Source organism: Tachyglossus aculeatus, chromosome X5, assembly GCF_015852505.1.
Source record: "Tachyglossus aculeatus isolate mTacAcu1 chromosome X5, mTacAcu1.pri, whole genome shotgun sequence".
NCBI lineage: Eukaryota > Metazoa > Chordata > Mammalia > Monotremata > Tachyglossidae > Tachyglossus > Tachyglossus aculeatus.
The window spans coordinates 9,494,026-9,518,718 of NC_052097.1; the positions used below are offsets into that span (position 1 = coordinate 9,494,026).

At 45.0% G+C, this 24,693-nt stretch overlaps 1 protein-coding gene across 7 annotated transcripts in view; it reads left to right on the forward strand.

The window, feature by feature from the left end:
• LOC119947716 (PDZ and LIM domain protein 5-like) overlaps positions 1 to 22,165 on the forward strand; it is a 200,106-nt gene extending 177,941 nt beyond the window's left edge. For 4 of the 7 annotated variants that reach the window (XM_038769338.1, XM_038769342.1, XM_038769343.1 and 1 more), the window contains 5 exons: positions 5,769 to 5,943; positions 12,980 to 13,160; positions 16,484 to 16,604; positions 18,979 to 19,094; positions 21,867 to 22,164. In XM_038769338.1, the coding sequence (XP_038625266.1) occupies positions 5,769 to 5,943; positions 12,980 to 13,160; positions 16,484 to 16,604; positions 18,979 to 19,094; positions 21,867 to 21,956 (683 nt within the window). In that variant the 3' untranslated portion in view covers positions 21,957 to 22,164. Of the gene's footprint in view, positions 1 to 5,768; positions 5,944 to 12,979; positions 13,161 to 16,483; positions 16,605 to 18,978; positions 19,095 to 21,866 lie in introns of all 7 variants that reach the window. The other 3 variants (XM_038769339.1, XM_038769340.1, XM_038769341.1) reach the window with 2 other exon arrangements.
• The last annotated feature ends 2,528 nt before the right edge of the window (positions 22,166 to 24,693 follow it).

Genomic DNA, 24,693 nt, shown 5'->3' on the forward strand with positions numbered 1-24,693 from the left:
ACATGGCAAGCAAAATGGCTTAGGAAGAAAATATTAGTCTTGGCTGTCGCTACAGAAATATTTATTTTCCTTTAGAAACACTTGTTACTGTATCATGATTTCTTTCGTGAAGGGAGTAGAACACTGGTTGGCGAGTGTAAGTGGCTTATTCTAAAAAATATTTTCCCCCGATGATGCTAGATGTGCTTGGATGTTAATACCTCCACTTGCCCGCTGTGTGACCTTGGGCAAGTCTCTCTACTTCATTGCGGCCCAAGATGGGACAGGTAGGGAAGAGAATGTGAAGCCTGCATAAAGTTTCCACCCCTTCCTTTTTCTGAAAGACCCTCCATATCCCCCTTAATCCAGGTTGGTTGATTTAAAAGGCAGGATGCTTGTCCTGAAAATTAGCACCCAGAAGTGGCAGAAATATTAATTTAGCCCTGTAATACTTGATATCCAATCCCTTAAAGTTTTTTTTTTTCTGGTATTAAGTGCTTACTATATGCCAGGCACTGTACTAAGTGCTGGGGTAGACACAAGCTAATGAGCTTGGACACAGTCCACGTCCCACCTGGGGCTCACAGTCTTAATCCCCATTTTACAGATGAGATCACTGAGGCCCAGAGAAATGAAGTGACTTGCCCATGGTTACACAGCAGACAGGTGGCAGAGCCGGGATTAGAACCCAGGTCCTTCTGACCCCCAGGCCTGTGCTCTAGCCACCAGACCGTGTTGCTTCTCGTTATGGCTGCTCACACCAGCCAAAATGAACCGTCAACTGTTTAATTGGCTCGGTTCTGCTTTTAGGCCCAGAATAGCAATGTGAGAGACTCCATTGCACAAATTGCACAAAAGTGCTGTACTGTTTTTTTGACTCTGGATCCTAGTGTGTCTTCAGATCCGGTCCATTTATTTGGCATGCAATCCCTTGCTCGGTTGATGAATAGAATGGCGCATACATAACCTTTCCGCAAAACAAGGCAGGGGCCAAAATTTTCAGACCCTAGGCTTCTGCCAAGCGGTTTAAGATGTTTCCACCATTAGCTGGTAACTCCTCAATAATAGTAATAATAATAATAATGGCATTTATTAAGCACTTACTGTGTGTCAAGCTCTATTCTACAAGTTTATCAAGTCAGACACATTCCCTGTCCCACAATGGTCTCACAGTCTGAGTAGGAGGGAGGAACAGATATCCAGTTAATTTATTCAATCATATTTATTGAGCATTTTCTATGTTCAGAGCACTGTACCAAGCGCTTGGGAGAGTACAACAGTCAACAGACCACATTTCCCACCCACAACGAGCTTAAATGCACTTGCCACTTCCAATTCTCTTGTTTTGTACTCTCCCAAACACTTAGTACAGTGTAATAGCAGTACTTGTTATTATTATTAGTATTACTACACTGCTGTATACCCCGTGAGCACTGAATAAATACCATTGATTGATAGGAGGAAAAGAAGGGAACCGGCTTCTGCACAGAATAGCAATCACTTGTAAGCGAAGAAAGTTGTGATTGACTGAGAACCCCTAGGAAACATTGGGTTAAAACATTTTAAAGGGGAATCGTGGCCTTGCTGGGAGACAATAATGCCGTTGTTCGTAGCTGCTATGTTTAAGTGTGTACGAAGCAGCCTAGCCTGTGATTGTTCCTATGCACCAGGAAAACTTTTGCCAAAGTGACTTAGGTAGGGCATACAATCCATCTTTCTCCCTTTGTCCCAAAATGTTTCTCTTGTGTTTGCATTCACTGGGTTTGTTCAGCATTAGAATGTACTATTGTTAGCACAACCCGGGCGAAGTCACACTGGGATGAAAGAAAAAAAAAAAAAGCACTGAATTTCTTGTCTGTAAACTTTGTTAAATATTAAACAAGTCTTGTCACAGCTTTGGTTTAAGCTTAGCATCCTTGGTTGAAGGAAACTTCTGAGTGATTGCTCAGAGTGAAATACTCCAGAGGCGCCCAATCCACTTTTCTCAGTCCCTGCGTAGAAGAAGCGGTACCTTCCAGTAGTAGGAAGTGAGTTGGCTTTTTTATGGCATTTGGTAAGTGCTTATGTGTCCAACACTGTTCTGAGTGCTGCGGTAGATACGAGTCAGTCAGGTCGGACACAGTCCCGGTCCCACATGGGGCTCGCAGTCTAACTAGGAGGGCGAACAGGTATTGAATCCCTATTTGACAGTTTCGTGTCCGTCTCCCCAGCAAGCACACGACCCCATATTAAGAGGCCTTCAGTTCCAGAGAACTGTGCTTTAAGAGAGAGAAGGGAGGCAGTCGAGGATCCACATTTGAAGGCTCAACGAGAGTTACAAACTCTCCGCGTTCTGATGGATCAGGAGCAGCATGGCCTAGTGGTTAGTTCATGAACGTGGAAGTCAATCAATCAATCAATCAATCGTATTTATTGAGCGCTTATTATGTGCAGAGCACTGTACTAAGCGCTTGGGAAGTACAAATTGGCAACACATAGAGACAGTCCCTACCCAACAGTGGGCTCACAGTCTAAAAGGGGGAGACAGAGAACAGAACCAAACATACCAACAAAATAAAATAAATAGGATAGAAATGTACAAGTAAAATAAATAAATAAATAAATAAATAGAGTAATAAATATGTACAACCATATATACATATATACAGGTGCTGTGGGGAAGGGATGGAGGTAAGATGGGGGGATGGAGAGGGGGACGAGGGGGAGAGGAAGGAAGGGGCTCAGTCTGGGAAGGAAGGGGCTCAGTCTGGGTAGAAGTCCTTCAAGTCAGAAGGACCTGGGTTCTAATCCCGGTTCCACCACTTGTGTGCTATGTGGCCTTGGGCAAGTCACTTCAATTCTCTGTGCCTCAGTTACCTCATCTTTAAAATCATCATCAATCGTATTTATTGAGCGCTTACTATGTGCAGAGCACATAGTAAAAATAGTAAAATGGGGGTGAAAACTGTGAACCCCATGTAGGACAGGGACTGTGTCCAACCTAATTAGCTTGTATCTACCCAGTGCTTAGAACGGTGCTTGACACATAGTAAGCGCTTAACAAGTGCCGTCATTATTATCAGCTTTAGGTGCAAAATGCCATCTAACCTGTGAACTTGGAGCATAATTTAGTTCTTTGAAAGAAAAGGGCTAAATAAATGCAAGGTATTAATAGTATTGGGCTCTTCTGGACTTGCGTGGTCATGATTTTGGAGGCGGGGAAGTCGGGGGGGGGGGGGGTCTACTCCCGTAAGAAAACATTGGTGGAGATATGAGGGGATGAACCAGCAAAAGAACCTCTCCTAAAGAACTGGGTGGCTATTTTGGAGTGGGGAGGGAAAATTCTCTAAGAACTAGAAATAGAACTAGAAATAACAGCAGCTCTACTAGATTGTAAGCTCCTTGAGAGCAGGGATCGTATCTATCGACTCTGTCGTACTGTGCTCTCCCAAGGGCCTAGAATAGGGCTGTAAAGGCTCGGTAAATACCATTGATTGATTTAATTTGCTAAGTGTTTAGGACACCTCTAATTTGTAGATTTAAGATCCTTTAGACTGTAAGTCCTCTAGAATGCAGGCTGATTGTGGGCAGGGAATGTGTCCGATTATTGTTATATTGTATTCTCCCAAGCGCTTATTACAGTGCTCTGCACATGGTAAAACAACAATAAACAGACACATTCTCTGCCCACAACAAGCTTACAGTCTAGAGGAGGGAACACAGCCTAGATAGAGGGAGCACATAGTTGTTTTATATGCAAAGGCCTGTCTTAGTAAGAGAATAGAGCAGGCCTAGTAGAGAGTGCATGATCCTGGGAGTCAGAGAACACAGGTTCTAATCCCAGTTCTGCCACTTGTCTGCTGTGTAATCTTGGGCAAGTCACTTCTCTGCGCCTCAGTTCCCTCATCTGCAAAATGGAGATAATCAGCACGCGTCCTCCCTCCTGTTTATACTGTGAGCCCCACCCAAGTGGGTGGCGATTATCTTGTATCTGTGCCAACGCTTAGTATAATGCTTGAGACATAGTAAGTGCTTAACAGTTACCACAATGATGATGATGATCATCATGATTAATATCTAGAAAAATAATAAAGAAGTAACCACTCTTTCCATTCTCTTGGAAGTAAAAAAAATGAAAGCATATCCAAATGTTTTCATACTTGGAAACCATTGATGTTTCTCTCTCATCGGGAAAGAATAAAGTAAATTTGACATTATTAAGAGTGAGTTGGAAGCGGGACAGGGAGAGAGAGAGAGAGCGATACTCCCAAACCTGTTGACTCATTGGGGAAGAAAAGGACGAAAGCTTTTGGTCAGTAAGGAAGTGTTTCGTGCGTGCCGTGCCAGCGAAAGCCCTTCAGGAGAGCCGGCATCCAAGTGCTTTTGAACCCCTCTCGACTGTCTTTTCACTTCCATTCCCATGTCTACCTCCGGCATCTCTGAGTGGGCGGGAACGTTACAGCTGTCTTGGCAGAACAAGGTTGTGCATCCTGCACCGCAGCTGAACACAGCCAGCGTAGCTACGCTGGCAGGTTCAAACTGGCCGACCACGAGGAAAATCTGCTGCGTCAAGCCCCCCAGGGCCCCGGTTTTGATGAAAAGAATCACAGGAACGTAAACATGGTCTCCTCTCAAACGCTCCTCGGCTGCTTCATTTGAGAAAGAAGCGATTCGAGCTTGAAACACTGCGGGCTGATGGGGAAGACGGTTCTGTTCCCCCATCTGGGAGTGTGCTGGGCTGAGCCTGGTCAAGATGGAGCACGCAGACCCGCTCTGTAGCCCCTTGGGCTGCTCATATAATCCATCTGCCCCCCTCTCTCACAGCCTTACCTCTAGAGACCCCTTCTCCTCACACCGCTTCCCCCAGTCAAATCCAGTCAGGAAAAGGTATTGTCCAAAGGAAGAACAGGCTTTCAGCAGAACTGCCACATTCCCGTTAATTCATCCATTCAGTTGTATTTATTGAGCACTTACTGCGTACAGAGCATTATACTAAGCACTTGGGGGAGTACGAAATAACAGCAGACATATTCCCTGCCCACAGGGAGCTTACAGTCTAGAGGGGGAGACCGACATTAATATAAATAAATAAACCGCAGAAGCAGCATGGCCTGGTGGATAGAGAGCATGGCCCGAGAGCCAGGAGGACCTGAGTTCCAATTTTATTTCTGCCACTTGTCTGCGGTGTGATCTTGGGCATGTCTTTTCATTTCTCTGTGCCTCAGTTACCTCATCTGTAAAATGGGGATTAAGACTGTGAGCCCTATGGGGGATAGGGACTGTGTCCAACCTGATTAACTCATATTCAATCCCAGGGCTTAGTACAGTGCCTGTACATAGGAAGACTGTAATTATAATATAATCATAGATTGTGAGCTCCTCACGGGCCAAGGATCATTCATTCATTCATTCAATTGTATTTATTGAGTGCTTACTGTGTGCAGAGCACTGTACTAAGCGCTTGGGAAGTACAAGTTGGCAACATATAGGGGTGGTCCCTACCCAACAGTGGGCTCACAGTCTGGAAGGATCCTGTCTTAATCCTACCTATGTATTCTTACTGCACACAGTAAGTTCTTAATAAGTACCATTACAAGTACTAATCTTCATCATCGTCATCATCAATGGGGGGCTGGGAGGGGGATGAATAAAGGGAACAAGTCAAGGCATCACAGAAGGGAGTGAGAGAAGAGGAAAGGAGGGCTTAGTCGCGGAAGGCCTATTCCTTGTAATAAATCCTTGTGGCTCCTTTAGCACATTTGCTCGCTCATCTATAGAATTATTCTAATTGTCTCCTTTCAAATCCACAGCCCCTTTGACTGGAAGAATCTCTAACAGCACGGCTCAGGCTGGAGCGTCTGCCCCCAGCAGCTCAAGTGCCACCCAGCCCCCTCTGAATGAGCAGGACACCCTGGTGCAGAGAGCGGAGCACATCCCCGCGGGGAAACGCACCCCAATGTGTGCTCACTGTAACCAAGTCATCAGGTCTGTATGCCCTCTTCTTCACTTCTCCTAGTCAGCCAGCTCGCCTTTATCCGACAGACAATGACTCCCCTTCCTTCCAAGCCTTATTCATTCATTCAGTCGTATTTATTGAGACTTACTGTTTGCAGAGCACTGTACTAAGCACCTGGGAAGTACAATTCAGCCACAAATAGGGACAATCCCTGCCCACAATGGGCTCGCGGAAGGCACCACTCCTCCAGGAGGTCTTCCTAAGCCCTCCTTTCCACTTCTCCCACTCCCTTCTGTGTTGCCCTGACTTGCTCCCTTTATTCATCCTCCCTCCTAGCCCCATAGCACTTACGTACGTATCTGTTATCTATATATTTATGTTTATTAATGTCCGTCTTCCCCTCTAGACTGTAAGCTCATTATGGGCAGAGAATGATCTGTTTATTGTCATACTGGACTCTCTCCCAAGCACTTAGTACAGTGCTCTGCACACAGTAAGTGCTCAATAAATATGACTGACTGACTTTTAAAGGGTACTGTTCTCTCCTGATGGTCTAGACTGCCTTTGGGCACATGCCCAAGGAGACATGGGCTAGAGTCACGTCAGTCATAAGAGTTCACCTAATAGTTTCCAGTCAGCTCTCTCCCCTTCCTTCTTGAAAGAGTGATAAAGGTGGCATCCTTGAAGACCTCTAGCCTGCAAGCTCCTAGTGGGCAGGGAATGTGTCTACCAACTCTGTTATATTGTACTCTTCCAAGTGCTTAGTACAGTGCTCTGCAACAGTAAGCCCTCAGTAAATACCATTGATTGAAGAATTCCAGTATAACATCAGCATAGCAGTAGTGGTGGTATTAATAACGATAATAATTATAATAATAATAACGGCACTTGTTAAACACACTTGTTCAACACTTAAACACTTAGGTGCTTAAAAGTAACATCTGTAACTCTTCTAAGTGGGAGAGTGGAGATCTTTTCCCCATTTGACGTTGAGGAAACTAAGGCTTGAAGGGGTTCACTTACTTTTTTAATGGTATTTGTGAAGTGCTTACTATGTGTCAAGTAACTGTCCCAAGCACTGGTATAGGTACAAGTTTATCTGGCCGGATACAGTCCTCAGTCTTCTCTTGTCTGACAGAATCAGTGTGACCAATTTTTTCTTATTTCTGGGAGCATGGGAAGAATGGTTAAATTTTTTTATTATTATCATCACTATTATTATCAGTGATAATGATGATAATAGTAATCGGAGTCAGGAGATTCAAGTTTTGTCCTGGCTTTGCCACTTGCCTGCTGTGTGACCATGGGCAGGTCACTGACCATCTCTGGGCCTCAGTTTCCTCATCTGTAAAATGGGGCTAAATACCTGTTCTCTCACACTTAGACAGTACATCCCATCTGGCACAGGGATTGTGTTGATCTGATCATACCATATAAAGCCCAGTGCTTAGCACAATGTTTGGCATACAGTAAGCACTTAACAAATACCACAAGTATTAGTATGTTATTATCTAGAAGAGGATTTTTATGTTCTGGTGGATTGTAAGCTTTGGTGTGATTACATATTTTGATTTTCTAAGTAAATGAAATGAAATGAGAAGTAGAATGTCGTATGGGATAGAACACAGGTCTGGGAATCAGAAAGACTGGAGTTCTAATTCTGACTCTGCCATTTGTCTGCTGTGTGATTTTGGGCAAGTCACTTAACTTCTCTATGCCTCTGTTACCTCATTTGTAAAATGGGGATGAAGATTGTGAGCCCCATGTAGGACATGGACTGTGTCCAACCTGATTATCTTGGATCTACCCCAGCACTTAGTACAGTGTGTGGCACATAGAGCTTAACAAATACCATCAAAAAAGCACACCCCAAATCCACCTTATTCTATTTCCCTCAAGAAGGTACTTTAAACCTGAACACCTTTGGAGAAGAATTTAAAAAAATACCTTTAATTGTTTGATAGGCTATTGTCTCCCTGTTTGTGTATGCCGACTTTCAGAGAGCCTGGATCAGAATGTGTGCTTTATAGTGCTTGTTATGTGCCTCCTGTTTGCATAGTAATAATAATAATAATGATGGCATTTACTGAACTAAGCCCTGGAGGAAAATATACTGTAAAGACGATGGCCCTGGGTTGCCGTTAATTCACTAAGACTCTAGGCGAGTAACTCACTGAGTTGACATGTTAGCCACCATCAATCCCTTTATATGGCATTAGATAACCTCCCTGCAACCCCCAACACTGTCAGTCAGTCATATTTATTGAGCACGGGCTGGGAGTCAGAGGTCGTGGGTTCTAATCCCGGCTCCGCCACTTGCCAGCTCTGTGACTTTGGGCAAGTCACTTAACTTCTCTGTGCCTCAGTTACCTCATCTGTAAAATGGGGATTAAGGCTGTGAGCCCCACCTGGGACAACCTGATAACCTTGTATCTACCCCAGCGCTTAGAACAGTGCTTGGCCCATAGTAAGCACTTAACAAATACCATTATTAAAATTATGATTATTATCAGCGCTTAGAACAGTGCTTTGCACATAGTAAGCGCTTTATAAATGCCATTATTATTATTATTGAGCACTTACTGCATGCAGAGCAGTGAACTAAGTGTCTGGGAGAGTACAATATTATAAAAAACAGATACATTCCTTGACCACAGTGCATTTACAGCCTAGAGGACCACTGATCAAAGTTACAGTGAAAATATAAGGGCTGCAACAGAACTCACCTCTCATTCAGTTTCAAATTTATTATCAATAATAATAATAATAATAATAATATTGATAATAGTGGTATTTAAGTGTTTACTGTATACCAAGAACTGTACTAAGTGCTGGGCAGATGCAAGATAATCAGTGCCCACATTGGGCTCACAGTCTGAGTAGGAGGGATAACAGGTGTCAAATCCCCATTTGGCAGATGAGGGAACTGAGGCACAGAGAAGTGAAGTGATTTGCCCAAGGTCACACAGCAGTTAAATGACAGAGCCGGGATTTAATCCCAGGCTCGGACATGACTGTGAGAGTAGAGAAGAGGGGCGCCGCTTGTCACGCTATCCCCTGTCTGTCCTTTGCTACCATCTGTTCCCCATTGAACAGTAAGGCTCTAAGAAAGGGAGAGTTAATAGGAACGGATTAATTAATACCCTTCAAGATCATGTAGCACTAATTAACAGGCTGAGGTTGCCCGGCACTCCGTCAGAAGCCGCAGTGGCTGGGAAAGATTAGGGGAGGTTCTTGTCTGAACAGAGTTCCCAGCTCTTCTTATCAGGATTGTTTTCAAAAGCTAAGGGAAGGATCAAGTGACTTTCTTTTGTGCACCTGCTTTGCAGCTAAAATGCCACACTCCAGACCCGATTACATGGAGGCGTAGGATAACCAGAACATGTCAAGCCTCAAAAATTCTGAGGCATCTTTCAGCCTTTTCATTTGTACCATTAATTATCACCACAATTCATTCCGATGATTTCAGATTCTTCTATTCTTCCCTGAAAACCTCCCTTTATGGGAAGGAGCAGAGCAACAGAAAATGCGCGGCTTTGTCTAAAGTTGTGGAAAAGTGAGGCAGGTGTTATATTGCTTTCCAAAAATTTGGAAACTTGCAGCAAATGGTTGGTTTGTGCTTTATTGGTGGCCATTCAGAAAGGCCTCTTTTGTGAAACCTGTTTGTAGGGTCACCTAGAGAAAATGTCTTAGTGGAGTTTTCTCTTTCTTGAAAGAGAGGGCTTAATCAGTAGTATTTCTTGAGTACCTAGCCCTTAACAGAATTCTGTCCTGGGCACCTGCTGCATACAGAGCCTATACGAACTGCTTGTAAGCATACCATGAAAGTAGAGGAATGGACCCTACCCTCAACGAACTTACGGTCCAATGGACAAGTGAGACACAAATTGCATCCATACAACAGGAGCGGAAAGACGAGAGTAGAGCTAAAGCTCAAGCTTGTAGTAGTTTGAGTCTAGACTTTCTTCTAGACTGTGAGCCTGTTGTTGGGTAGGGACCATCTCTATATGTTGCTGACTTGTACTTCCCAAGAGCTTAGTACAGTGCTCTGCACACAGCAAGCGCTCAATAAATACGATTGATCGAATGAGTGAATGAATGAGTCTTCCCAGACCGAATTAGCCATGAGTTGAGGCTTGCGAGTCCAGATCTGGGACGGGTCTCTTGCCTTCCTGGGTCTTTGGTCCCCAAAACTTTGTAGCAGGGAGATCCTTGGTGAATTCACCTAAGGCCAGCGTAGATTAATCAATCAATCAATCAATCAATCAATCATTTATTGAGCACTTAAACTGTGTGCAGAGCACTGTACTAAGCGCTTGGGAAATACAAGTTGGCAACATATAGAGATGGTCCCTACCCAACGGTGGGCTCACAGTCTAGAAGATTGGTATGCGAAGGGCAACTGCATAGGGAAGGGTAGTCCAGTGGGGAGGGAAAGCAGTGACAGGGGAGTCGGGGACCTGGGTTCTAATCCCAACTCTGCCACTTGTCCACTCTGTGACCCTGGGCAAGTCACTTAACTTCTCTGTGCCAGTTTCCTCATCAGTAAAACGGGGATTACATTCTACATAGAACACAAACCCCATGAGGGACAGGGACTTGAATCTACCCCAGCATTTAGAACCACAATGCTTGGCCCCTACATAAGTGCTTAACAAATATTATTAAAAAGCTAATAATTTTTTTTTTAAAGAGGCAGGTGAGCAAAACTTGTCATTCTTCCCCTTGCTGAATCTGTAATTCTCATACACCGGGAAACCAAATCTGCCTGGAAACCGAGAGCCTTTTCCGTGACATTGCTACAGGCTACACTAATGACTCCGTCCAATTAGCCATGCTGACACGGGGAGAAGAGTGCATTTTGTGGTTACATAAGGACTTGTATTGTTTAATCGGTAGGTAACTTAAAGGGCATCCAGGGGAGAGCTTGTTTGTATAGGGAAGCTGTAAAGTATCAGGTTAGGTCAGTGTTTTCCCATCACAGCCACCCTCCACAAGAGAATGGCAGATTTGCTGTCGAGTAGCCTTTGAGACTCATTTCTTAAAAGAGCATGGCAAGTCCCCTCAAAGCTGTGTTTCTGTTTCTTCCTAAAATCGTCCCATTGTTGGGAGTTGCCCAAAAAGTCTGATAAGATAAACTGAAACCAACTAAAGCTCCCCACAAGACTATCCTTGAAGCCTGTTTGAATGTCCAGCAGTTTTATTTTTCTGTTATCCCCGCTTGGGGCCATTTGAATTGAAACAGGGATTCCTACAACCCTTTCTCTGTCCCTTCAGCCCTCCCCTTTCCTTTCCTAAACTCCTGCACCTTTCAAGGTGATTCCAAAGCTTCTTTTCACACTTTCAGGGAAACCTCCTAACTTTCGGTGAAACTTGTTAAATCAGTCAGTGGTTATTAATTAGGCACTTACTGGGCACACAGTGCTGAACTGAGTTCTTGGAAGAGTTCAGTACAACAGAGTTACAACAGAATATGATTAATTTTTTTTTACTGTATCATAGTACTATTAGTAATATATAAATTACTAATATATAGGTATATATAGGTGTGTGTATATATATATATAGGTATATATAGGTATATAGGTGTATATGTAGGCATATAGGTATATATATAGGTACATATAGGTGTATATATATAATATAGGTATATATGTACCTGTATATAATAATAATAATAATAATAATAACAATAATGATGGCATTTATTAAGCGCTTACTATGTGCAAAGCACTGTTCTAAGCGCTGGGAGGATACAAGGTGATCAGGTTGTCCCACGGGGGCTCACAGTCAATCCCCATTTTACAGATGAGGTAACTGGGGCACAGAGAAGTTAAGTGACCTGCCCAAGGTCACACGGCTGACAACTGGCGGAGCCGGTTAGTACAGTATATATGTATATATGTTTGTACATATTTATTACTCTATTTATTTATTTATTTTACTTGTACATATCTATTCTATTCATTTTATTTTGTTAGTATGTTTGGTTTTGTTCTCTGTCTCCCCCTTTTAGACTGTGAGCCCACTGTTGGGTAGGGACTGTCCCTATATGTTACCAACTTGTACTTCCCAAGCGCTTAGTACAGTGCTCTGCACACAGTAAGTGCTCAATAAATACGATTGATTGATTGATTGATAGTAATGCTAGTGCTGATTTTTGTGAAATGTTTATTGTATAGCAAGCACTGTGTTAAGAACTGGAGTAGAAGACAGAAGCATCAGAGTGGACACAGTCCCTGTCCCACACGGGGCTCACAGCAGAAGAGGGAGGGAGAATTAGGATCTGGGGTCTATCCCAGGACACTTGGAAGGAAAGGGGCAAGGAGCTCATTCTTACAGACTACTGCCCTCAGAATGGGATACCCATTGTGTTCAATCTGGAAGCTAAGAGAAAGCCATGGAGGAGAGAAGAAACTGTTGTTGCGTGCTGGCAACAACACGTGTTTCGGCTCATGTGAAATCAACCACTGTTTTACACTATCTAAAAGCAGAAACTACAGAGCACAAGCCCGTCGACAGGTTTAGTACAGTGCTTAAATGCTTGGTACAGTGCTTTGCGCAGAGAGAGTGCTCAGTAAATACAATTGAATGAATGATGCCATACTCAACCCCCCTGGTCCAAACACAGAGGGGCTTTTTACACTCTTCTTGCTATGACCCTAAATTATATTCCTCTGGTACACTTTCCTCATGCATTTTAGTTGTCGTCACTCTCGTTGTAGTCTGTGAGCCCTGGGTCCGATTCCAGTCCGATTATCTTGTATCCACACCTGAGCTTAACCCAATGCTTGGCACAAAATGCTGAAGACATACTTTAATTTTTCATTAACGATAATCAAGTAAGCTCATTGTGGGCAGAGATTATGTCTGTTTATTGTTATATTGTACTGTCCCAAGCGCCCAGTACGGTGGTAAGCACTCAATATATGCAACTGAATGAGTGAATGAATGAAGTGCTGCTGAGGGAAGACTTGACCATGGAAGTGGGAATCTCTTCTTAGAGGGATTAAAGTTGGGAAATGTCTTGGTACGGAGTTCAGCTGGCCTGTTTTCTTTTCCCAGAGGACCTTTCCTTGTGGCTTTGGGGAAATCCTGGCATCCGGAGGAGTTTAACTGTGCTCACTGCAAAAACACCATGGCCTACATTGGGTTTGTGGAGGAGAAGGGAGCACTGTATTGTGAGCACTGCTATGAGAAGTTCTTTGCTCCCGACTGTGCCCGCTGCCAGAGGAAGATTCTTGGCGTAAGTTTGAACATGTCGACTTCCAATGCTGACGATGGGGGATTCTGGACATTAGATTCGAGAGAACTGTTTGTTATCCACCCTGATCATTCCCTCCTTGCTTTGCCTCCTCGAGTCTGTCCTGGCGACCCCCACCCTCTGAGAGGAGGAGGAAAGGATGAGGTGGATACATTCATTCATTCATTCAATCGTATTCATTGAGCGCTTACTGTGTGCAGAGCACTGTACTAGGCGCTTCGGAAGTCCAAGTTGGCAACATATAGAGACGGTCCCTACCCAACAGTGGGCTCACAGTGTAGAAGATACATCAGTGGTGGCAAGCCAGCGTGACCTAGTGGAAGGAGCGTGGGACTGGGAATCACAAGGCCTGAGTTCTAATCCTGGCTCCGCCACTGCCTGCTAGGTGACTTTGAGCAAGTCAGTTACCTTCCCTGTGCCTCAGTTCCTTCATCTGTAAAATGGGGATTAAATACCTGTTCTCTCTCCCCCTCAGACTGTGAGCCCCATGTGGGGCAGGGACTATATCACACCTGATTGAAATGCATCTAACACAGTGCTTAGCACAGTGCCTGTCAAGGCCCTTCTGAGAGCTCACCTCCTCCAGGAGGCCTTCCCAGACTGAGCCCCTTCCTTCCTCTCGCCCTCGTCCCCCTCTCCATCCCCCTCATCTTACCTCTTTCCCTTCCCCACAGCACCTGTGTATATGTATATATGTTTGTACATATTTATTATTCTATTTATTTATTTTACTTGTACATATCTATTCTATTTATTTTATTTTGTTAGTGTGTTTGGTTTTGTTCTCTGTCTCCCCCTTTTAGACTGTGAGCCCACTGTTGGGTAGGGACTCTATATGTTGCCAACTTGTACTTCCCAAGCACTTAGTACAGTGCTCTGCACACAGTAAGCGCTCAATAAATACGATTGATTGATCGTGAGCGCTTAACACATCCTTCAGTTATTATTATTAGGTCGTGGGTTCTAATACCGGCTCCGCCCATTGTCAGCTGTGTGACTTTGGGCAAGTCACTTAACTTCTCTGTGCCTCAGTTTCCTCATCTGTAAAATGGGGATTAAGACTGTGAGCCCCCCGTGGGACAACCTGATCACCTTGTAACCTCCCCAGCACTTCGAACTTTGCACATATTAAGCACATAGTAAGCGCTTAATAAATGCCATTATTATTATTATTATTATTATTATTATTATTATTATTTTCAAGATATGGCCCTTTGTGCCCTCACAGTGAAGGGTCTGCTCCCATTGTGCTCAGGGGGCTACAGGGCAAGGAGACTACTACATTGGCAGAATGCAGACCACCCACCCAACTATCTGCAGCTGTGTCGCTTCTGCTGTTTAAATTTTAATTCCATACTTCTTTGCAGATCAACCCTTTTCCACAACTCAGAGTTCATTAGGAGGGCATGGCTCTCCTGGAATTCAGAGCAGGAAGCGTAAAAATGGCATGTGTTTTTCCTGAGCCTGCGTGTATTTTAAATGGATCCCCTCTATTTTATGAGTCTACCTATGGGATGGAAACATATTTTGGAGCGAAAGTCCCTCTGCTTCCAGGGCGGGAGTAAATTTAGGCCTGAAATAAAGTAGGTAGGGAGTGTGTGATTAGGAAAGGGACACCTGCTTTTTCTGTTTTGTTTTATTTCCAGAAATCTGTCGCCAAGTAGCTTGGGCAAGCTGCAAGGTGGTCTGGAAACCCAGGGCCCTCCATCTGGCTTGGTGAAGAAAACCAAAGTCAGCAGTGTCCAACCACATCTGTGGTTGGCAATTCAGTCTTATAAGAATAATTGGGGTATTTCTTAAAGTGCTTACAGTGTGTCAAACATTGTACTAAGTGCCAGGGTACATACAGGGTAATCAGGTCAGACACATTCCCTGTCCTTTGTTCACAGTCTGAAGGGGACGGAGAATGGGTATCTTGTCCCTGCTTTTACCGATGAGGAAACTGAGGCTTGGAGAATATAAGTGACTGGCTTAAGGTCACATAGCAGGGAAGTGACAGAGCCGGGATTAGAACCCAGGTTTTCTGCCTCCCAGTCCTGAGCTTTTTCTACAAAGCCATGCTGCTGCTTTGCCATTTTAGAAGGATAGTTTCTGAATTGTCACCCCCAGCGAGCATTTGAGTCCCCCGAACATAGAAGGCTATAGAAAAAAGGGATCGGGCATCAGATAATCTTTAACGAGAGACTAGGGGAATCCCCTTATTTAAGATTCTTCCTCTCCAAGCAGGACTGGTGCTGGTCTCCATCAGTTTTAGGCTTGTTATTGCTTCCATATCTGAACTGTTGCCTGGAGGGGAGGGTTGAGGCTTCCACCAAGCAACACATCACTCCATTCATTCCACAGCATTAAAGGAGACACCTATGTCACTCCTCAGGCATCAGCCGACAACCCTCACTGGTGGGGCCTTTCTGCTGATCTTCCCAGCTGCCAGCTCAGTCTTCTTTTCATTATCATCATCGTTGTCATCATTGCTGCCTGCATTATTTTTTAAGTGCTTCCTTACGTGTTTAACACTGTTCTAAGCACTGGGGTTGATTCAAGTTAATCGGGTCAGACACAGTCCCTGTCGCAAGTCTGAGGGAGGGAAAACAGGCATCCAATCCCCACTTTACAGATGAGGAAATGGAGGCACAGAGATGTCAAGTGACTCGCCCAAGGTCACACAACAAACTGGCTCTTTCCATTAGGCCACGCTGCTCTCCTCAGGTGTCCTTGTATTGTACTCTCCCCAGCGCTTAGTACAGCACTCTGCGCACAGTAAACAATAAATACGATGGATCGATTGACTGACAGATTGGAGCGACCCCTTGACCGTTTAGACAACGATTGAACTTTGCCGCCTGAAAACTGGAGAGGCAAAAAGGAATTGAGCTCATTGACAGTTTTGTCTGAAAGGCCTAGTAACACAAGAACGATTTTTGGTAAAAAAAAATTTTTGGTAAAAGGGGTGCCAATGAGAAACTCTCTGCCATTGAACCTTACAGTCCCGAGCCCTTCTTCAAAACGAAGCTTAGTCAGGAATTGATTCTCCTTTGGGTAAAAATTGAAGAAAGCTTTATAGCACACACAGCAGTGAAAAGAACAGGATTATTGCACCCTGGATTAGATGAGATGGTTGAAATGTATTTATAGCAGAATTGTACTTTTGTAGGACTTTGCCTAGAAGAAAGTTCTTCATTTAAATACACACACACATATCCATGTGTGTATATACTATGTGGACTAACCAATATACAGATATCTGTGGATCTGCTGCCATGCTTCCAACACATCCAGTGATGAGTGTGTCCCTCTTTCTGGAACAGGAAGTCATCAACGCTTTGAAGCAGACTTGGCACGTCTCCTGTTTCGTCTGCGTGGCCTGCAGTAAGCCCATTCGGAACAATATCTTCCACCTAGAGGACGGCGATCCCTACTGTGAAACAGGTGAGAGACGGGCATTTCCCCACCCCTTGTGCCGGGTGTCCTGTTATCCTGTCTGGGCTGCCGCTGGCTCAGCTCGGCTCCCCTTGGCTAAACTTGCGAAGCAGCATGGCCTAGTGGAAAGATCGCGGGCCTGGGAGGAGTCGGGGGACCGGGGTTTGAATCCCGGCTCCGCCACTTGTCTGCCCTTGGGCAACTCACTTCACTGAGCCTCAGTTTTCTCAGCTGCAGAATGGGGATTCAGTGCCTGTTCTCCCTCCTGTCTAGACTGTGAGCCCCATGTGGGACCTGACTAGAGTGTATCTACCCCGGAGCTTGGCACATAGTAAGCACTTAACAAATATGGCAATCATTATTTCCTTTCCCCACTCACTGGGGAGTGGACTCTAGTGATTTATTTTAGTCTGATGCTGTTCTCCAGAAGCGCCCTGGCATGGTGCTAGTTGTCAATCATTCAGTGATATTAATTGAGTGCTTACTATGTGCAGAGCACAGCGCTAAGCACTTGGGAGAGCACAATAATGCCGCAATGAATTTATCATTTTTGCTTTCCTTATCACCCCACCTCAACCCCCACAAGACATACGTACATATCCTTCCTTCCTTCCTCTCCCCCTTGTCCCCCTCTCCATCCCCCACATCTTACCTCCTTCCCTTCCCCACAGCACCTGTATATCTGTATATATGTTTGTACATATTTATTACTCTATTTATTTATTTTACTTGTACATATCTATTCTATTTTATTTTGTTAGTATGTTTGGTTTTGTCTCCCCCTTTTAGACTGTGAGCCCACTGTTGGGTAGGGACTGTCTCTATATGTTGCCAATTTGTACTTCCCAAGTGCTTAGTACAGTGCTCTGCACACAGTAAGCGCTCAATAAATACGATTGATGATGATGATGATGATCCTTATAGTTTATGGCCTCCTCTATTTGTAATGCATTTTAATATTATAAGAATTGAAATTGTGGTATTTGTTAAGCATTTACTTTATGCCAAACGTGACCCAAAGCAATGGAGAGATACAAAATAATCAGGTCTGTCTCCCATGCTAGAGTGTAAACTTCTTGAGGACAAGGATTATGGGTCCAAACTATATTATGCTCTCCCAAGTGCTTAGGACAGTGGTCTGCACAGAGTGAGCGTTCAGTAATTACCATGGATTGATTGATTGTTATATTTTTCAGGAACCTAAGCTAAACAGAACTTTTTGACCATTGGAAGGGCATTGGATTAATTTAGTGTTCAAAAGGCACTAAAACATGCAGTAGTGTGTATGTGTGGGCAATCAATAGTATTTATTGAGTTCCTACTATGTGCAGAGCACTGAACTGAGTACTTGCAAGAGTGCAAAAGAGTTAGAAGATATAATCCCTGACCTCAAGGAGCTTACAGTCTAACTGGAAAGAGGACATTTAGGAGAATGCAAATGCATTAGGAGACATTGTCCCTGCCCTGAATAAGCTTTACAGTCTGTGGGGGAGACTATGAGAGTGTAAATTGTAGCCTGTTGGGTAATAGATAAGTAATAGTTAAGGAAAAATGAAAGGGAATTTAAGCCTCTAGCAGACTTTGTTGCAGGGAGAGAAGAGATTTTAAGGATTTGAACAGGCATCCTTCATGCGTTAAGAATGTTTGAATCCACAATTCGACGGAATAATAATAATAATAATAATTTTGGTATTTAAGTGCTTACTATGTGCAAGCACTGCTCTAAGCGCTGGGGAGGATCAGGTTGTCCCATGTGGGACTTACAGTCTTAATCCCCATTTTGCAGAAGAGGTAACTGAGGCACAGAGAAGTTAAGTGACTTGCCCAAAGTCACACAGCTGACAAGCAGCGGAGCGGGATTTGAACCCATGAACATGAATACTTTGTTGAGCTTGTCTTCAAATCGCTCACACTGAATGATGGCCAATTCCTTTCACCACCCCCTTTTGCAAGGAACAGGTTGTCTCCCTTTGCATTTGGGGAGGGAAAAGGTCACAGATGCAGGCTTTTAGACTCTTTGAGACCCTTCTGAAATTACATCTCTTCCAGGAGGCCTTCCCTGATTAATCCCTCATTCTCCCCCTGCCAGTAATAAGCATGTTTGCACACTGTTGCTTCCCCCTACTTGTAGTTTATTTTAGTGTCTCCTGCTAGGCTGTCAGCTCCTTGATTTCAGGGATCGTGCCACCTAACTCTGTACTCTCCCGGGGGCTTATTACTATTATTATTATTACTATTATTATTACTATTATTATTATTACTATTATTTGGCACCTAGCAGGTGCTCAACAAATGCCACCAATTGATTGAGACACGTTGCCCCAAGTGCACTCCCCAAACTCTGTGAGATTTCAGCTTCCCTTGTTCCGTGTGTCCTGTCCAGATTACTACGCCATGTTTGGTACCATCTGCCGTGGGTGCGAATTCCCCATCGAAGCTGGAGACATGTTTCTGGAAGCCCTGGGCCATACCTGGCACAACACCTGCTTTGTGTGTTCGGTAAGTCCCCATGCAGGCCAGTGGGAAGAATGGGAACACCAGCCTTTTTCTCTCTAGATCCTTCAAGCCTGAACAGAAAGGGATTTCTCTCACTCTGGTGAGAGAAGCCTTGTGAAGCTGGCGGGCAAACAGCTCCATTACCCTATGGTGTGGGTCCAATCAAGAGGTGTCCTTCTGGCCAAAAAGATAAATGATGAGTTTCCTGGGGGCATCGATGGTTTGCAGAGACACGGACGGGTCTGTTTCCCTGATGAGCAGCCGGTAACCTTGTCCTCTCCAGTGGTCCAGTGTCTGGATTTCTGGATTTGGTGGCCTTTCCTGCCTGGCCCTCGGTTAGTTTTTGTGATTGTTCTTGTAGGGAGGGGGAAGTGGGAGGGTCAGTTTTCCCTCTTGAAGTTGGCGTTCTCCCTATGCCAAGAGTGTCCAAGGCTAAAGACTGTTTGGTTCTGTGGAAAGAGCGCTGATCTGGGAGTCAAGAGACCTGCATTCTTATCCTGGCTCTGCTACTTGCCTTGGACAATAATAATAATAATAATAATAATAATAATGGCATTTATTAAGCGCTTACTATGTGCAAAGCACTGTTCTAAGTACTGGGGGGGATACAGTGTGATCAAGTTGTCCCTCGTGGGGCTCACAGTCTTAATCCCCATTTTTACAGATGCGGTAACTGAGGCTCAGAGAAGTTAAGTGACTTGCCCAAAGTCACACAGCCGACTTGTGGTGGAGCCGGGATTCGAACCCATGACCTCTGACTCCAAAGCCCGGGCTCTTTCCACTGAGCCACGCTGCTTCTCTGTGACAAGTGACAAGTCACTGAACTTCTCTGTGCCTCAGTTTCCTCATCTGAAGACTGTGAGCCCCATGACAGACAGGAGCTGTGTCCCATCTGATTATCTTGTACCTCCCCCAGCGTCAGAACAGTGCTGTTCCTGCTGCTCTTCCTGCTCCTAGTAGTCCTGTCCCTCCAAGGTCCAGGAGGTGGGAAGGAGGGAGGAGGAGGAGGAGAAGCCGAGAGCACAGCCAGGAAGGTCAAGGATTAGCCGTGGGTGTAGCCGAAATTAGAATTCATTAGAGATGGGTGAGGGAAAAGAAATTTCAGCTTCTCCCTTCAGTCTGTGAACCCTGTGTGGGACAGGGACTGGGTCTGTTCTACCTCGTTACCTCAGTGCTTAGCACAGTGCTTGGTCCATTAGTGAGCACCTAACAAGTACCATAATAATAATAACATGCCCAGGATTCACTGGGCATAATACCCTCCTAGACTGTAAGCCTGTTGTGGTCAGGGATTGTCTCTCTTTATTGTTGAATTGTCCTTTCCAAGGGTTTAGTACAGGGTTCTGCACACAGTAAGTGGTCAATAAATACGATTGAATGCATACTCCTATTACTACCAATAATGATAATAATGCCCTGTAAATCCTGGTCCATAAAGCTTCCTAGCTTCAATTAATATTAATAATAATAATAATGATAGCATTTATTAAGCACTTACTATGTGCAAAGAACTCTTCTAAGTGCCGGGGAGGTTACAAGGTGATGAGGTTATCCCACAGGGGGCTCACAGTCTTAATCCCCATTTTACAGATGAGGGAACTGAGGCCCAGAGAAGTTAAGTGACTGGCCCAAAGTCACACAGCTGACAATTGGCGGAGCCGGGATTTGAACCCATGATCTCTGATTCCAAAGCCTGGGCTCTTTCCACTGAGCTACGCTGCTTCAATTAAGCGTGTGAGCCCCATTTGGGATAGGGACTGAGTCCGACCTGATTAACTTGTATCAGTCAATCAGTCATTCGTATTTATTGAGCGCATACTGTGTGCAGAGCACTGTACTAAGCGCTTGGGAAGTACAAGTTGGCAACATATAGAGGCAGTCCCTACCCAACAGTGGGCTCACAGTCTAGAAGGGGGAGACAGAGAACAAAACCAAACATGCTAACAAAATAAAATAAATAGAATAGATATGTACAAGTAAAATAAATAGAGTAATAAATCCATACAAACATATGTACATATATACAGGTGCTGTGGGAAAGGGAAGGAGGTAAGGCGGGAGGGATGGACGGGGGAGGAGGGGGAGAGGAAGGAGGGGGCTCAGTGTGGGAAGGCCTCCTGGAGGAGGTGAGCTCTCAGTAGGGCCTTAAAGGGAGGAAGAGAGCTAGCTTGGCGGATGTGGGGAGGGAGGGCATTCCAGGCCAGGGGGATGACGTGGGCCGGGGGTCGATGGCGGGACAGGCGAGAACGAGGCCCGGTGAGGAGATTAGCGGCGGAGGAGCGGAGGGTGCAGGCTGGGCTGTAGAAGGAGAGAAGGGAGGTGAGGTAGGAGGGGGCGAGGGGATGGACAGCCTTGAAGCCCAGGGTGAGGAGTTTCTGCCTGATGCGCAGATTGGTTAGCCACTTGAGATTTTTGAGGAGGGGAGTAACATGCCTAGAGCATTTCTGGACAAAGACAATCTGGGCAGCAGCATGAAGTATGGATTGAAGTGGGGAGAGACATGAGGATGGGAGATCAGAGAAAGGCTGATGCAGTATTCCAGACGGGATAGGATGAGCGCTTGAACGAGTAGGGTAGCGGTTTGGATGGAGAGGAAAGGGTGGATCTTGACAATGTTGCGGAGCTGAAAGCGCTTAACAGTTACCATAATAATTATTCAGTCAAGTCGGTCTCCCACTCCATCTGAAGAGGTAAGTACTGAGGCAACGTACAGTCAGTGGCAGGTGGTCTTTCACTTGTACTGACCCCTCACTGACTGGGCCCGTTCCTCTCCAGGTGTGCTGTGACAGTCTTGAGGGCCAGACCTTTTTCTCCAAGAAGGACAAGCCACTGTGCAAGAAGCACGCTCATTCTGTCAATATCTGAGTGCCAGAATCCTGCTGGGGAAGAAAGCCCAAAGAGGAAAAGGAGAATGGAATGGCTCGATGGTGAATTTCGGGTTTTCGGCCTTACCGATATTCTGTCTTTATCGTTTGGAAAAATCATGGGAGCTGGGGAGGGAAGGGCCTAGTAACACAATGGTTTTTGTTTTGTTTTGTTTTTTACAATTATGACTTTAATCTCACTGTGGGCGGGGAAGGTGTCTACCCAATTCTGTTATACGCTGTCAAGCGCTTAATACAGTGCTCTGCACACGGTAAGCCATTGATTGATTGATTGATCATAAGAAGGATACGTCAGGATCTAAAGAAGAAAAGATTGAAACTTGCAGGCAGGTCTAGCAACATATATCCTATTTAGAGAATATCTTCTGATGGCTCTAGTTTGAGACTGACTATTAAATATATCTTGAAATAATTGGATGACAGTTTTTACCATAAAAAGAGAAATAATTAACCCTCCTCTCAGTGTCTCTGAGTTTGCTATACCAGTGTTCATAATCCAGATGAAAGTCATATACACATTTTGAAATACTGTTATAAAAGGAAGTGAAAATGTCTTTTTCCTTCGCGGGGTCTCTCAGAGAAAACACAACACGATGCTATACTGAAACACTAAATGTCAGTGAATTGGTGAAGAGGGGTTTCATCAATCAAAGATGTACAATTCAAAAAAAAAAAGTGTCTGCTTCTTTGCTGGTGATTGACCATATCTGACCCCTTTGGATTTGGGAGGAGCGGAAGAGGTTTAGGATCCAAAATGTGTAGGTCCTTTTCAACAGGCCCGAGCCCTGAGGTGTAACCAGGAAATCTGTGGTAACTCATGCTTCAGAATCTGTTTCCTTTCAGGACATTTGCACCGCTGTCTACTAATTCCTCCATTCTTCCCCCTCCCCGCTCCCCGGCCTCCGCATCAACCATTCATCCCTCTACCCCATGGGGGTCGGAGAAATTCACTGGTTGTCAGCCCAGTGCTCCAAATCCAAATCAGTCACCCCCTCCCTTCAAGCCAGACGGACGTGAGAGAGTGTAATTGGCTAGTAACCTAGTGCACATCAACAGACGTTTCTCACAAAGAAGATCTCTCGCCTCTCTGAGCGACTGCGGTGGTGGTGAGAGCCCTCGGATGGGATGATGAGGACAAAGCCGTGTCTTTCTTGCGTTGGCATGGGTCTTGATGCCAAGATTAGAACGGGAAGGGACTCCGTATCTTCCTCCAGGAGTCATTCTCAGCGGGCAAACACATTATTCCGACGGTGGGCTTGTCGTAAGGTTAGGAGATGGTGAACCACCTAAGAGTCTTCCTTTCACAGGGATTTTGTAGGTTATGGGAAGAAGAGGCAATTGTTCCACTTGACTCCTGAGGTATTTTTCCAAACTGGGAATGCAAAAATGCTTACATAGGTTAAGCCCAAGAGAAACCAATGCAGTGAAAGAGCCAACAGTACAGAGAGAAGCAGACAACTCAGAACAGTATATGGCTTCTAGGGAGGGAAGAAGTTCTGGCAAGGATGGGAGGAAGGAGAATAATAGTGACTGTGATATTTGTTAAGCTCTCTGTGCCAAGCACTGGGATATATACAGGATTAACAGGTCGGGCACAGTCCCTGTCCCACGTGGGGCTCACAATCTAATATAGGAAGGGGAACAGGCATGTAAACCCCATTTTTACAGATGGGGAGAGTGAAGCCCAAAGAAGTTAAGTGACTTGTCCGAGATCATACATCAGGGACATGGCAGAGCCGGGAATAAAACCCAGGTCCTCTGAATCCCAGGTCTGTGCTCTTTCCATTTAAGCACTGAGATCTAACTGGTGTCATTTGTCACAGCAGGAACAGGGCCTGACTCCTGCCTAACAGTCACTGTCTGCTTCACCTTCCGGTATGTGTGCTGCCTGCATGGATGTGTGTGTGTGTGTGTGTGTGTGTGTGTGTGTGTGTGTGTGTGAGAGAGAGAGAGAGAGAGAGAGAGAGAGAGAGAGAGATGGAGAGAGGGTGGTCTCCCAGGAAAATATTGGTTTAACCTCCCCAAGAACATTCCTGGTGTCTGTTCTAAAAGGGTTTATTTCCCGTCTACTAAGTTTACATCATGTGGAGATTTGAACTAACAGGGTAGGGAGGCCAAAGTGAGACCAGGGAGCAAGATGGTAGCCCAGGCCCTGCCCCCTGAGTCCTTTGGAAATGGGTTGCTTCATGCCATAAATAGCTCTCTAAAGGGGGCCTCATCCTCCAGACTCATTGGGAAAGCGGGAGGAGTCGACTTCCTTCTGGCTCCCCAATGCCACTTTCACACTCTTCCGCCTCCCCAATACCTTTCTTTCCCTTCCTTCAAAGCCCATATCATCCACCTCTACTACCCACTCCAGATACTAGTTAGGGTCATCTACTAAACCCCAGGCCCCACCTCCAACTTTTTGACCAACTTTTTGATCCCTCTGTCAGCCTCTGGAACTTTCTGCTTTTCCTTTTCCTCATGTCTGCCGGGACTTTGGCTAAAATTGCAACGATCAGTGTTTTCCTCTGTCAAGTTTCTCCCTCCCCAACCCAGGCCCCTGAAAATGTTGATGGTGATGCCCAGTCTGCTTTGTGTAATGTTTTCCTTTGTCCAGGGAGCAGCGGAGACCCTCCTCCTGCAGTGAATCCAAGTGGAATGTTTTCCCTACGGATCCCAAGCCAGCGGGAGGGGGTTGCAGGGTGGAATGGTTTGGAATTATGTGAGTTTCA